General features: G+C 46.6%; 1 protein-coding gene across 2 annotated transcripts in view; it reads right to left on the reverse strand.

The window, feature by feature from the left end:
* Positions 1-15,189, reverse strand: part of LOC147024513 (uncharacterized) — a 90,558-nt gene that overhangs the window by 51,924 nt on the left and 23,445 nt on the right. For both annotated transcript variants that reach the window (XM_085884514.1, XM_085884515.1), the window contains exon 3: positions 9,671-9,843. In XM_085884514.1, the coding sequence (XP_085740640.1) occupies positions 9,671-9,843 (173 nt within the window). The remainder of the gene's footprint in view (positions 1-9,670; positions 9,844-15,189) is intronic.

Consider the following 15,189-nt stretch of genomic DNA (forward strand, 5'->3'; position numbering starts at 1 on the left):
ACTCTTTCATTCCTCTTTTTTCCCGCCTTTGGAACAAACTCCCTCACTCTATTCAATCCCATTCTTCCCTCCAGGCCTTCAAAACATCTATTCACCACCAGCTCTTATTGTCAGGTCAGGTATGGGAGCATGCACCAGCGCAGCGCGTCGCTGCATCCACTTTCTGCCGGTACTCCAGGGGCCTCCATCTGGCCAACCCCCAGGGAGATCCCTGGCCCATCCCCATCTCCTTGAGATGCCGATCAACTTGCTGCAACCACGAGGCACGTGGTCAGCCCATTGGCCTCCTCCACTCATGAGACTCCGTCGCAGGAGACTCCCTGAGAGACTCTTGTGAGCAGGATCAGCGTCAGGAAAACGAGCCACATGTCCATACAGCTGCTGCTGACGGTCACGGACTATGCAGGTAACAAATCTCATTTGAGTCTCTCTTAGGAACCGCTCGTTGGACACAAAGTCCGACCAGCAATAGCTAATGATTCTCCGAAGAGACCTGGCACCAAAGGAATTAAGTCTTCGTCTCAGATCCTTGGTCAGAGTCCAAGTCTCACATCCATGGAGCAAACTGGAAGCACCAAGGACCTGAAGACTCGGACTTTCATCCTCCCGCACAGGTACCAGCAGTGCCACACCCCATTATCCAGTGAGTCCATGACTCCCCAGGCCCGACCCAGACGTCTATTGACCTCTGACTCACAGCCAGTGGAGACATGAATATCACTGCCAAGGTAAGTGAATCTCTCCACGACTTCAACTTCCTCACCACAAACAGGCACATACAGGACAGCAGCATCCAAGATGTCATTGAAAGCCTGCATCTTAATTTTGACCCAGGAAACCCATAATCCCAGCGGCTCCGACTCCCCATTCAGCACCTTGAGGGCCCCCAAAAGGATATGTAAAGTCTCCGCAAAGATGACTGCATCATCTGCGAAATCAAGGTCAGAGATCTTGACATTCCCAAACGATGCACCGCAACTTGATCTCTCCGACATCCTCCCTAAGAATCCAGTCCATACAAGTGCTGAAAAGTGTGGGGGACAGTCGACACCCCTGACGAATTCCAGTAACAACTGGAAATAAGTCAGAGATGGTACCACCACATCTCACAGCACTCACAGTACCAGAGTAGAGTTCAGACATCAGATCGATCAGATTTTGTGGCACTTCACGAAGACCAAGAATCCTCCAGAGGGCATCCCGATTCACTGAATCGAACACTTTACAGAGTTCAACAAATGCTGCAAGCAGCCCCTGCCGAAACTCGTCTGCGTTCGGTGAGGACCCGAAGAGCAAGGATACGGTCAATTGTTGACCTCTGGTGTAAAGCCTGACTGCTCTGGACGCTGGTGCTCAAGCAGATGGTGGCGAACCCTATCAAGAATTATCCGAGCAAAGACTTTGCCCGGCACTGAGAGCAGCGTCACCCTTCCGCAGTTGTTGCACTCTTGTGATCATCCTTCCCTTTCCAAAGAGGGACAAACAACAAGGCCCCTCTTCCAGTCAGTTTGGATGATGCCTGTGTTCCAGGCAGAGCACAGAACTCCATGCAATGACATGAGTGCAGCATTTCCACCAGCCTTGAGAAGTTCAGCATGGATGCCACAGATCCCTGAAGCTTTACCCAATTTTAACCGGTTCACCGCAGCCTGTGTTTCCACAAGCGAAGGTTGACCACAGTTAATTGGAGGGTCAGCAACAGTTATTGTAACACCCTTGACGTCCAACTCGACAGCTGGTGGATCAGCCTGGTACATCCTCTCAAAGTAACCGGCCCAGCGGGCCTTCACTTCGGACTCCTCTGTCAAGAGCCTACCACCCTCTGCTCTAACTGCAGAACACCGAGGGATGGGCTTGGATGAATGCAATGCGCGAATTCCCCTGTAAGCAGGACGAGAATCACCTGTCCACATGTGATGCTCTACCCCCTCAAAGATTCCTCGCACATAGGCCTCCTTGTCCACCCTCAGTGCACGTACAGTTTTACGCCTCAGCTCCAGGAACAGCTCAGCTCTGCCATTCAGCCTGGCCCTGAGACTCTGGTCAATGCTATCCAGTGTCCCTTAAGAGACAAAATTCTTCTTTGCCCTGCGGTGAGTTCCAAGACATCCACCGGCAACATCAAGGACGGTGGTCTTGAAGACACTCCACAACTCTTCAGGACCTCCCAAAGTACCCAGACTCCCCAAATCTCCACTCAGCTTGTTCGCAAACTCCTCAACTACCCGCTCATCCTTGAGCTTGCCAACATCCAGCCTCGGCTGGGATGGTACCATTCTCCTGGATTTAAGGTGCAACTTAAGAGTTGCTACAACAAGCTGGTGGTCAGTCTTGAGGAACTGAGCACTCCGGTAGACCCTGCAGTTCTGGATCATCCTCCAGTGACCGTGATCAGTATGTCCTCGTTGATGGTTTCCAACGAGGACATGGAGATTGACCATGTCCTCGTTGATGGTCCTACTAAGACATCATCCACCGCGTCTTACTAAGGAAACCTTCCACTCAGGAAGAATCAAAAACATCATCCACTAAGGAAACCACCGCGTCTTACTAAGACATCGTCCGAGGTCAAAAATGTCAACGGATTCGTGATCAGCGTGAAAAATGGCCATAAAAAACACTCCTTTCAACGGGACAACAGAGAAAAAGTCGATGTGTGCCCAACCCTACTATCTAATCAGTTCCAGTCGATGCATTGAAATACCCCAAGACGAGAAGTGTATCTCATGTGGGGCACTGATTAACCACAGACTCAAACGTGGCATAGAATACATCCTTCATGGTGAGATCACTCGCCTCAGTTGGAGCATAAACAGAGACCAGGGAAATGACAGTCAAGGAGTGACGAATCCTTAGTCTCATAATATGCTCGTTGACCGGTGTTATCTCAATTATCATTGGAGTCAGCTTGTTGGACACAGCTACAGCAACTCCTTAGGCATGGTAAGGCCTAAGTCACATTTGCTCAACGGCGAGGATACGGCGGCCGTACGCCCTCTGAATTGACAGAAATGTGCGGCGGCCGCAGAGTTTCTGAGGTGGCCTCAGGGTGGCCCTACGCCATATGGCTATATTTTACAGGCCGTAAGGAGGCCGTGGAATTATGACGTGGAGTTATAACTTTTTTCATTTCTACGTTTGCCACAGCAATTCGACAAGCCGAAAAAAAAAGAAAAAAAAACTGGTAAAATTTTTTTTTAAAAATTAACCCATTCGTTACCGTCTGTCTGGCCGCACGTTCGCCTTAGGGCCCCCTGCGGTCGCCTTGCGGGCACCTTGCGTCTGCCTTAAATTCTATGGCCACCGCAGGAACGCCCTAAGGTCACCGTTCAACATCAAATCAAAGACCGTACGGCAACCTCACGTTTTCGGTCTCCACAATTTATAAATACGCCGTGTGGCTACCCGAAAAATAACAACATATGTGACTGCTACATTATGTGACTGTGGAAATACTGCGGCCGCCGTATAATTGCTAATGGCCGTAGAAGTCCGAGTCTTCAGGTCCTTGGTGCTTCCAGTTTGCTCTATGGACGTGATTCAGGAGGGTGATGGCTAGTGCTGATTAGATTTTGGTCAAAATCGGTCAAAGGTCAAGGTCACAGTGAGGTCAAACATAATTCCGTAAATTCACGTGGAGAAATGGAGTATTTTTGCTTCGCTCGACGTTACGATTTTTGATGGTTTGATACAGAATCATCGTAGAAACTTCTGGTTTGCGTCGCTACCTTCTCGAGAGACAGCTTTTATTAGACAAGGTCAGAGGTCAAGTTGACGATTTCGTAAGTACCACTCTATGACTGCTTGTTTGTTTGTTTGTGTGTTTGTTTGTTTGTGTGTTTGTTACTAGATTTCGTAAGTATATTGATGACTTCCGTTTCTGTTTGTTTGTTTGTTTGTTTGTTTGTGTGTTTGTTTGTGTGTTTGTTACTTACGAAATCTAAAGATTCCTCATGAAGATTGTTAAACCTCTGCAACTTTCATCGGGGTTGGTTGGTCGAAAATAACGGTTGGTCGAAAATAACGATAGCAAAGGAAAAACGGCTAACTGAAGATTCACAGCCTGGTTACACGAATAATTGCCTGTTACACATTGGTGTGGGAAATCTATCTGAACACAGACTTATCGACATAACTGATCTAAGGATCTAAAGATTTCGTTAGTATATTGATGACTTCCGTCCTCTGTTTGTGTGTTTGTTACTTACGAAATCTAAAGATTTCGTAAGTATTGTTATGGCTGTGGAAATTCGCAAACCACCATTCAGGTCCCATCGGTGAGATATCTCTGTACATGTGTAGTAAATGTGTAGTTACCCCAAACCCGTTGTTTAGAGGGAGGAAATGTGATTCATTCGGGCTGCGACGCTTTGAGATAGCCGTTTTTCTGTTCTATTTTTATTTTGAACCAACCAGGCTCCAACCGTCAGACAACAACAACAACGCCAACAGCCACGACCTTTACCTTCACAACTCGCTCCCGCAAACATCGCATCACCGCCATTCCAAATGGCACCATGGCCATCGGCCACCACCGGAAACCCTCCACCACCTTCACTTCCCTCCTTCTACGGCCATTCCCGCACCACCTGTGAGCTCCGAGCGTCGGGCTATCCTGGGATCGTTCCGCGATACGCACCAAGCCGTGAGTGCAAATAGCGGCCTTTCCGAGGGAGAATTCCGGATCAGGAATGCTACACGCCCACTTCTGATCCGTCCAATTAGGAAGCGCGGGGCGGCTTGGCCCTGCCTCCAGGCGCATCTGTCTGGAATCGAGATATGCAAATTCTAGGATCAGGGGAGATTCATGCCCCTTTTCCTCCGTCCAATCGGCGAGCATGGCTCCGCCCTCGAGGAGATCCTGATCCGGAAATTTGCATATTGTTTTCTCCTGCCGGCCTATAAAACGGCGAGCGTGAGGCGAATGAGAAGAGTTGTTGCGCAGAGAGTTAGTTTTTGGTTGCAGTTGTTGCGAGGCAGTCAAGTCCGGTTGGAGAGCGGAGTGGAGGCGAAGGCGTCAAGGTGGTTTTCTGCAGTCGGCTGAGGAGAATTGGGGGAAGAGTCCAAGGAGCTCGGGTCCGAGGCAGGGAAGATGGCGGTCGGCGACGAGGTCGCGGTGGGATCGATCGTCGCGGGACCCAAGCCAGCCAACTATTCTCCTTCCCCCAGGGCATCAACAATTCCCCCCCCCTTTCCCCCGCGCTGAGATAGTGCAGAAAGGGGGCCCCATTCCCACCCCACTCCAAACGGTGCCGACGAAACCCGCGAAGGAGCACGAAGTCGGGGCACCGCCGCGCAGCCACATTTGCGGCTCATCACGAGGACGCGGGTAGGACCCCCCCGGTCTCGCGGGCCTGACCGCTCCTTCAGGTCCCGCGCACACATTGGCCGACGGGCCCGTCTGCCCCCTTGCCTATGAGGGTGGCTTCTTTCCTTTGCTTTTGAGTAAATGTGTGTCAGCGCCAATCTGGTGAAGTAAAACTGTTTAAGTGTTGCCGTGTGTCGGTCTTAGTCGGTAGTATCTCTGCGTCATTGTTTCTTTTGTTGCATTTGATATATGTGCATTCTGTTTGGCTGTATATGTGTGTTCTGTGTGTGCCGCAGAAATAAATGTGCATTATGTTGAACTGTATTCCCGTTTCGCTTCGTCTTTTATTTAATTGAATCTCCATCTTGCTTCACGTAAAGGGTTCGTTCGTAGTGGGCTTAAAACGCCCGATAATTAATCGGAACCGTCGAGGCCGACGATAACACCGCTCGGTTATCCCGATAGCACGGAACGGACCACTTCAGCGGTTCGTGTCCGGAGTCGGCCTGCGGCGAGGTACGATCGCCCGGTCTACCATCCGCGTGGGTACTCAGGTAGGTCGAGTTTGGCGAACAACCCTATCCTACGTGGGTGGCCGATTGGCACGATTGTGGTGAGGTCGAAAGGCCCACCTGTGACTGGCTGCAGGCGATAGTTCCCGAAGGGTCACGACAGAATTGTCCGTCGGTGGGCGACGTGCCGCGATTCGAGTCACGTGGCCGTTCACACGCCGGCGGGCGCGAATTCGCAACAGTATATTGATGACTTCCGTTTCTGTTTGTTTGTTTGTTTGTTTGTTTGTTTGTAGCCATGATAACTCAAGAATGGAAGAAGCGACCAATGTCAAATTACACCACGTGATTCAGGAGGGTGATGGCTAGTGCTGATTAGATTTTGGTCAAAATCGGTCAAAGGTCAAGGTCACAGTGAGGTCAAATATTCGATTTTTGATGGTTTGGTACAGATAACTCGAACGGAAGAAGCTACCAATGTCAAATTACACCACGTGATTCAGGAGGGTGATGGCTAGCGCTAATTAGATTTTTGGTGAAAATCGGTCAAAGGTCAAAGTCACAGTGAGATCAAACATCCAAAAAATGATAACTCGAGAACGGACAAAGCTGCCAATGTCAAATTACACCACGTGATTCAGGAGCGTGGTGGCTAGCGCTGATTAGATTTTGGTCAAAATCGGTCAAAGGTCAAGGTCATAGTGAGATCAAATATCCAAAACATTCGATTTTTGATGGTTTGGTACAGAATCATCGTAGAAACTTCTGGTTTGCGTCGCTACCTTTTCTTGAGACAGCTTTTATTAGACTAGGTCAGAGGTCAAGTTGACGATTTCGTAAGTACCAGTCTATGACTGCTTGTTTGTTTGTTTGTTTGTCGGCACGATAACTCAAGAACAGAAGAAGCGACCAATGTCAAATTACACCACGTGATTCATGAGGGTGATGGCTCGTGCTGATTAGATTTTGGTCAAAATCGGTCAAAGGTCAAGTTCACAGTGAGGTCAAATATTCGATTTTTGATGGTTTGGTACAGATAACTCGAGAACGGAAGAAGCTACCAATGTCAAATTACAGCAGGTGATTCACGAGGGTGATGGCTCGTGCTGATTAAATTTTGGTCAAAATCGGTCAAAGGTCAAGGTCACAGTGAGGTCAAATATTCGGTTTTTGATGGTTTGGTACAGATAACTCGAGAACGGAAGAAGCTACCAATGTCAAATTACAGCAGGTGATTCACGAGGGTGATGGCTCGTGCTGATTAAATTTTGGTCAAAATCGGTCAAAGGTCAAGGTCACAGTGAGGTCAAACATCCAAAATATTAGATTTTAATGGTTTGGTGCAGAATCATCGTAGAAACTTCTGGTTTGCGTCACTACCTTCTTGAGAGACAGCTTTTATTAGACAAGGTCAGAGGTCAAGTTGACGATTTCGAAAGTACCAGTCGATGACTGCTTGTTACTTACGAAATCTAAAGATTTCGTAAGTATATTGATGCCTTCCGTTTCTGTTTGTTTGTTTGTAGGCACGATAACTCGAGAACGGAAGAAGCTGCCGATGTCAAATTGCACCAAGTGATTCAGGAGGGTGATGGCTCATGCTGATTAGATTTTGGTCAAAATCGGTCAAAGGTTAAGGTCACGGTGAGGTCAAATATTCGATTTTTGATGGTTTGGTGCAGATAACTCGAGAGCGGAAGAAGCTACCAATGTCAAATTACACCTCTTGATTCAGGAGGCTGATGGCTAGTGCTGATTAGATTTTGGTCAAAATCGGTCAAAGGTCAAGGTCACAGTGAGGTCAAACATCCAAAAAATGATAACTCGAGAACGGAAGAAGCTTCCAATGTCAAATTACACCACGTGATTCAGGAGGGTGGTGGCTAGCACTGATTAGATTTTGGTCAAAGGTCAACGTCACAGTGAGGTCAAACATCCAAAACATTCGATTTTTGATGGTTTGGTACAGAATCATCGCAGAAACTTCTGGTTTGCGTCGCTACCTTCTCTAGAGACATCTTTTATTAGACAAGGTCAGAGGTCAAGTTGAGGATTTCGTCAGTACCAGTCTATGACTGTTTGTTTGTTTGTTTGTTTGTTTGTAGGCACGATAACTCGAGAACGGAAGAAGCTACCAATGTCAAATTGCACCAAGTGATTCAGGAGGGTGATGGCTCGTGCTGATTAGATTTTGGTCAAAATCGGTCAAAGGTTAAGGTCACGGTGAGGTCAAATATTCGATTTTTGATGGTTTGGTGCAGATAACTCGAGAGCGGAAGAAGCTACCAATGTCAAATTACACCACGTGATTCAGGAGGGTGATGGCTAGTGCTGATTAGATTTTGGTCAAAATCGGTCAAACGTCATGGTCACAGTGAGGTCAAGCATAATTCCGTAAATTCATGTGGAGAAATGGAGTATTTTTGCTTCGCTCGACGTTACGAGTTCGTTTTAACTTCAATTTTAATTTTTTCTTCAGTTTTTGCGATCGCTTAGGACGCTTAAAACTCGATTGTTGAAATTCTGGTAAAAATCGGATGTTTTGGAGACGTTTTAAGATTGTATAAAAAATATTTCACTCGACGCGTCACGGGTCGTCCCATGATGCAGTGTGCTCGAGCAGACACATCGTTGAGTTACGTTAAGGTATAATATAATTGCGTGGAGAAATGGAGATTTTTGCTTCGGTCGACGTTACGATTTTTGATGGTTTGATACAGAATCATCGTAGGAACTTCTGGTTTGTGTCGCTACCTTCTCGAGAGACAGCTTTTATTGGACAAGGTCAGAGGTCAAGTTGACGATTTCGTAAGTACCAGTCTATGACTGCTTGTTTGTTTGTTTGTAGGCACGATAACTCGAGAACGGAAGAAGCTACAAATGTCAAATTACACCACGTGATTCAGAAGGGTGATGGCTCGTGCTGATTAGATTTTGGTCAAAATCGGTCAAAGGTCAAGGTCACAGTGAGGTCAAATATTCGATTTTTGATAGTTTGGTACAGATACCTCAAGAACGGAAGAAGCCACCAATGTCAAATTACACCACTTGATTCAGGAGGTTGATGGCTAGTGCTGTTTAGATTTTGGTCAAAATCGGTCAAAGGTCAAGGTCACAGTGAGGTCATACATCCAATAAATGATAACTCGAGAAGGGAAGAAGCTTCCAATGTCAAATTACACCACGTGATTAAGAGGGTGGTGGCTAGCGCTGATTAGATTTTGGTCAAAATCAGTCAAAGGTCAAGGTCACAGTGAGGTCAAACATCCAAAACATTTGATTTTTGATGGTTTGGTACAGAATCATCGTAGAAACTTCTGGTTTGTGTCGCTACCTTCTCTAGAGACAGCTTTTATTAGACAAGGTCAGAGGTCAAGTTGACTATTTCGTAAGTACCAGTTTATGACTGCTTGTTTATTTATTGAATAGTTAATCTAAGGGTAGATTGATGCAATTCAAATGTAGAGCAACTATAAGCAATATCTCTGTATCTCTGTCACTGTCTCTGTCTCTGTCGTCTGTCTGTCTGTCTGTCTGTCTGTCTGTCTCTCTCTCTCTCTCTCTCTCTCTCTCTCTCTCTCTCTCTCTCTCTCTCTCTCTCTCTCTCTCTCTCTCTCTCTCTCTCTCTCTCTCTCTCTCTCTCTCTCTCTCCTGTCTCTCCGTCTCTCTGTTTCTCCCTCCGTCTCTCTCTGTCTCCGTCCCTCCATCCCTCCGTCTCTCTCTCTCTCTCTCTCTCTCTCTCTCTCTCTCTCTCTCTCTCTCTCTCTCTCTCTCTCTCTCTCTCTCTCTCTCTCTCTCTCTCTCTCTCTCAAACTTTTAATAGTATAAAATGAAGAAATATTTCACTTACCACTGTATTTTCTGTATTTTTGCCATCAAACACCATTTTTGCATCTCTTTGTTTGCAATTCTTTTGATTGCACTCTGCATTTTGTCGTTCCATCTCCAAATGATGATTTTCCAAGATATGCTTTTGCAGGTAAGTTGCTGCTTCATTTGATTGAAATCTTGATTTCTTGTGACCTGTTTCCACACAATACAAACATATCTGCCCATTGAAAACGTATATTGTTGTTTGCTGGTCTGGAAAGAGTTTTCTCTGATTAAATATTTTGGCCAGCACTCTCACATTATACATACTGTTGTGGATTCTCGCCCGCCGGTGTGCAAACGACCGCGTTTAACTAATAGCGTCCGCTTCGCCCACCGAACGGACAATCCAGTCGCGGCTTTCCAGATCAACGCCGGAAACTAGCCACGGGTGTGTTTTTAAGCACACCACAGCCGAGTCAATATTCTATTCGCGCGCGACAGGGTCAATCGCCGAATTGTCGATATACCTAATTAATAGCGCGGGCAGACTACCGAGAGATCCTCAACGGGGCCGTTGGAACAAGAGCCGCTTCAGCAGCTCGCTCCGTTTTGTGATAACCGAGCGGGGTGTTATTGCGAGCCCCGTTGGACCCGATCACTTTACCGGCTATTTAAAAACCAACTATATTACGAGTGCAATATGGCAGTTCAATTTAGGGAAAGAGGACACAACGAACGGGTTAACATTTAAACAAGCACATTTATTGAATAAGACACATATGCAGGCATGCAAGTAAATCAATGAAGCAATGGGAATTATGCAAGGCCGAACGTGCACGCAAGTATACAACCAACAAAAGCAATGCAAAAGAGATACTCCCGTCTATCTATTATGTACACACTTAACAGTTCTACTTGAAGACATGGCGCCGCAACGTTCATTCAAAAGCAAGGAAAAACCCCAGGACAGACGAAAGGTAGACTGGACCTCTTGGGTCTTTATTTCACGGAGCTGTGATGACCGCAGAGGCTCTGCGAGGCCGTGCTGGTTACCTTCACCTCGCTGGGGCGACCCGCAACGTCCCGTCCCCACGGCAGCTGTCATGACCGCGGTCCGGCCCAGGCCCCGTCTGACGGCCTGGTGATTCGGGCCCAGCCGGCAACGCCTCAGAGAAACAAACGGGTCTTATGCTCTTTCAGAGTTGATGCTCTCTTTAAGTGCCCATCCGTCCCTCAGCGCTGCTCGGACTGTCCCGAAGCCCGATCAAGTCGGACTGTTCGATGCTGGCTGGCAACCTCTCTCCGGGCCTCCCCACATCCAACACGAACGCGCAGTTCTGCGTGGCATGGCCGGCCTGCTGTGCTCCCCACTCCGTCTCCTCGGCGAACCCGGACTTCCACTGCCCTCCACTGGATTCAAACTCCGCTCCTCACACCGCTCCAAACCCTGACCGACTCGCTCGACCGGCGCTCTGCGCGCTTTTTGATAGGGTTCGTGAGGCGACATCTAATCTCCGCTCTTTCACCTCTGACCCCCACTGGCTTCGCCCCTCTCGCTCTCCTGATCTGAATTCCGAGGCGAGGTTTGGGGCGAGCGTACGTGGTAGAGATCATCGACGCTGAAGGGGGAGCGGACGTGGTAGAAATCACTGTCGCTAGCAATAAGGAAACCACCGCGTTTGTTTGCAGCGACCTTGCTGTGGCCGGCGCAAAGATGGCGGCGCCCGCGGAGTTGAAGGGAAGCGATGTTGTTTCGTTGTTGGGTATTGGGGGAGATGCAGTTTAGGAGATGGTGGCTGTGGTTGGCGTTATGGAGAAGGTGGTTGTGTGAGGGTGGTTGTGGAGGAGGTGGTTGTGTGAAGGCGGTTGTGAGAGTGATGGTGGTGGAGGTGGTTGTTGTGAAGCGGTTGATGAGAGCGATGGTGGTGGAGGTGGTTGTTGTGAAGCGGTTGATGAGAGCGATGTTGGTGGTGGAGGTGGTTGTTGTGAAGCGGTTGGTCGAAAATAACGATGGCAAAAGAAAAACGGCTAACTGAAGATTCACAGCCCGGTTACACGAATAATTGCCCGTTACACATTGGTGGGGGAAATCTGTCTGAACACAGACTTATCGACATAACTGATCTAAGACCTATATGGTGCTCTGCGAATTTCCACAGCCATAACACTACTGTCAAATTTCAAGATTAGTGTATGTCTTTTTTAGATAAAAAAAAAGTTTGTGTTTTGTTGCTGAATAAGTCCTAAACTAACAATATTTTAAAGGGTTAAATAACTTAAATTACAAGATAAGAAATGAGATGAATATAGTCCTTAATGCAATGGTCTTCCTCGGAGGGTAGTTGCAGCAGGGACAGTAGATATGTAAAATAAAAAAAAGGGATTTGATAAGTACTTATAAGCAATGGGGGAAGATGGGTGCAGGGATGTGGACAGAGATGGTAGCTGGTAGATTGATTTTGATAAGCGAGTGTGTTTGCACGTCATCATGTGCTATTGGATATTGAAATGTGATTAATTTAGGTGTAGGCCTTGTGAAGAGTGAGCATGTTATCTTTGTTAATTAAACCTAGAGGTATCACCAGCTTCCAAAACGATTTGGGGCCCCAGCCTTCCTTGAACTTCAGATCCCCCACCCCCCCCCCCCCAATAAAACATTTAGCGTAGTGGCATGTGTAGAAAAATAGGCTAATAGTTATAAATTGGCCTCTCATAGCCAAGGGGTTAAAATAGATTTGGGGCACAGCAAAAAACATTTGGGGCATGTGCCCCATGGGCCAGTGCCCAGTAACGCCCTTGATTCAATCCCACTCATGTGCCTTCCCTTCCAAAAGTTATTTTAAAAAATTGTTTAAAAAATAAAAATCTTCCTACCTTTTCAAATCTTGGCTACCCAGCTTATCCCTCTTAGATCCTCCATCCCCTCTCATATCAACTACTTCCTGGACCCTGTGGCCTTTTCAATCAAGAAGATAGAGTTTGGGCCACCCTCAACAATTCCTCACGAAGGACACAAAAGGCAGCAATGCCATTTTTCTCAAATCCAGCTCTGCTGCTCTCGCCTATCTTGTGTCTTCACTCTTCAGAATTTCCTTTTCCTTCTGCCATATCCCAGCTGCTTGGAAAAGAGCTAGTATTACTCCAACACACAAAAGTGGAACAGAAACAGATCATCTCAATTAAAGACCAGTTACCTTACTTCCATTTATCAGAAAAGTCATGGAATCTATCATTGCTACTGATGTCAGTCTTTTTCTTTTCAAGCAGCATATCTAATCTATCTATCTATCGATTCGTATGCAGCCTTTGGCTGCATCATTTTCTGGGGGTGCAGGTGTGCCACTGATGCAATGCCCCCTGTTACCAGTGAGATGGTACTCATTTTTCCAACCTCAGAGGGATAATAGGCTGAGTTGACCCACCTGATGTTAATTCAATTGCATGACAGGGGCGTAAACTCAAGACTACTAAGCTAAGTAAACCAGCTACCTTAACCATAAAGCCAACACCAGGCTTCAAACAGACTGATCTCTGAGGAGGAGTTTAGAATCCATCCATTGGCACTCCATTTTTTGTATACATTGTTGAGGCTCACATGATAGCTAACACACAATGCACAGCAAGGGGGGCATGAGACAAGAGGGTTGGAGAGAGAAGGACAAAACTGTGGGGAACAGAGACATTAGGAGATGTGTGGAAGGGAGAGGGATGGGGTGGGAAGCACGGGGTATAGGGGATGGACACTACAGGGACTTTCAGGAAGGAAAGCAGGGAATTTGAAGGAGGTGCGTTTGGGGTGGATTAACGGGGGTAGAAAAGATCGAGGATTTGGATGGGGGACGATACGAGGTGGTGGTGAACATCTGTTTTGAAGGCCTGGAGGGAAGAGTGGGATTGAAAAGAGTGTGGGAGTTTGTTCCAAAGGTGGGGGATTTGTTCCAAAGGTGGCGAGTCACCACGAGGGTGGCAGGTAACCAGCACGGTCTCACGGAGCTCCTTCGGTCTCCAAAGCTCCGCGAACATGAAAGGCCTACTGGCCCTGTTCTTACCCTTTCCTTTCCTGGGGTTTTCTTGTATGAAAGTTGTGGCGCAGTGTCCGCTAAGTAGAATTGTGGTTAAGTGATTGTGTACATAATAAATAGATACAGCTGTAGGTCTTTGTTTGCTCGTGTCTTGTGCTTTCCCCCATTCATTGCATACGTGCTTGTATATCTGCATTGCTTCATCGACTGCATACGTGTGACAAATAAATGTCCTTGTTTGAATGTTCACCTGCTCGTTGTGTCTCCTTCCTCCATTGAGCTGCTGTAATTACGTACGGAATATTAGCTGGCTTTTAATAGCCGATAAGATAATCGGGTCCAACGGGGCCTCGCGATAATACACCGCTTGGCAAATCGCAAACGGAGCGAGCTGCTTAAGCGGCTCGTTTCCAAGCAGGTCCCGTTGAGGTACAATCTCTCGATAGTCTGCCCGCGCGAATAATTAGGTAAATCGACCATTCGGCGATCGGACCCTGTAGCGCGGGTAGAGTATTGACAAGGTTGTGGTGTGCTTTACAAACACACCCGTAGCTGGATTTCGGCGTTGATCCAGAAAGCTACGACTGGATTGCCCGTCCGGTGGGCGCGTGCGGCCGCGGTTAGTTAAAAGCGGTCGCCCGCACGCCGGCGTGGTGGAGATATATATACATACATATATGGTATTAAATTATGGAGGTATTTAGATAAAAATACAATAAATAAATATTATTTTAAAAATACATGATAAATAAGCATGAAAATAATTTATTGGTGGTTGCTCAGATACGCAGTGCAAAATTGGTTATTCATGACAGTTTGAATATTTGAATGACAGTTTGAGTCTGGTTATATGGAGGTGCTGTGTAATGGACATGTCTTCAAGTTAAAGTGTTTATCTTAATATATTATCCTATAAAGTGGTGTATGATTGAAGTTATTCATGTGTTGTAATACTAGAAAATAAAAGTAATAATTAAAGGAAAAATCACTCATCGAGTGACAACTTGGAAAAACAGCACAAAGTACAATGGCACTCCGAAGAGCGAATATCTCTGCCAGGTGGAACAGTTCACGTTTTGTATCCCACTGATGGGCTGGATCTGAACCAAAATCCAATCCACTTGTTCTTGTCACCTATTCAACTCATCCACCTTGTTTTGTCATCACTCGTCCACAACTTTTTGAGATATAGTGATATATTTAGTTTTTGGTCCTGTCTATCAATTTTAGAAATTAGGCCTGTGTTGACCTTTTGACCTGAAAATTAATTGGTAGTTGAATTCAGCGACTTGACATGAAAATGCTCTTCAAATTTCAAGTCCATCGGATGAAAATTGAGGACTTTAGAAAATTTGGCCCAAATTGGCCTTTTAGCCTATTTTGACCTGTTGGCCTATTTTGACCTTTTGGCCTATGATTACCTCAAAATTAATAGGTGGTTGAATTTGGTGACATGATGTGCAAATGCTCTTCAAATTTCAAGTTAATTGGATTAAAATTGAGGATTTTAGAAATTTGGCTCATGTTCACCTAT

This window comes from Eptatretus burgeri, chromosome 6 (genome assembly GCF_056783735.1).
Source record: "Eptatretus burgeri isolate ZD-2024b chromosome 6, Ebu_testis_v1, whole genome shotgun sequence".
In the NCBI taxonomy this organism is placed as follows: Eukaryota; Metazoa; Chordata; class Myxini; order Myxiniformes; family Myxinidae; genus Eptatretus; species Eptatretus burgeri.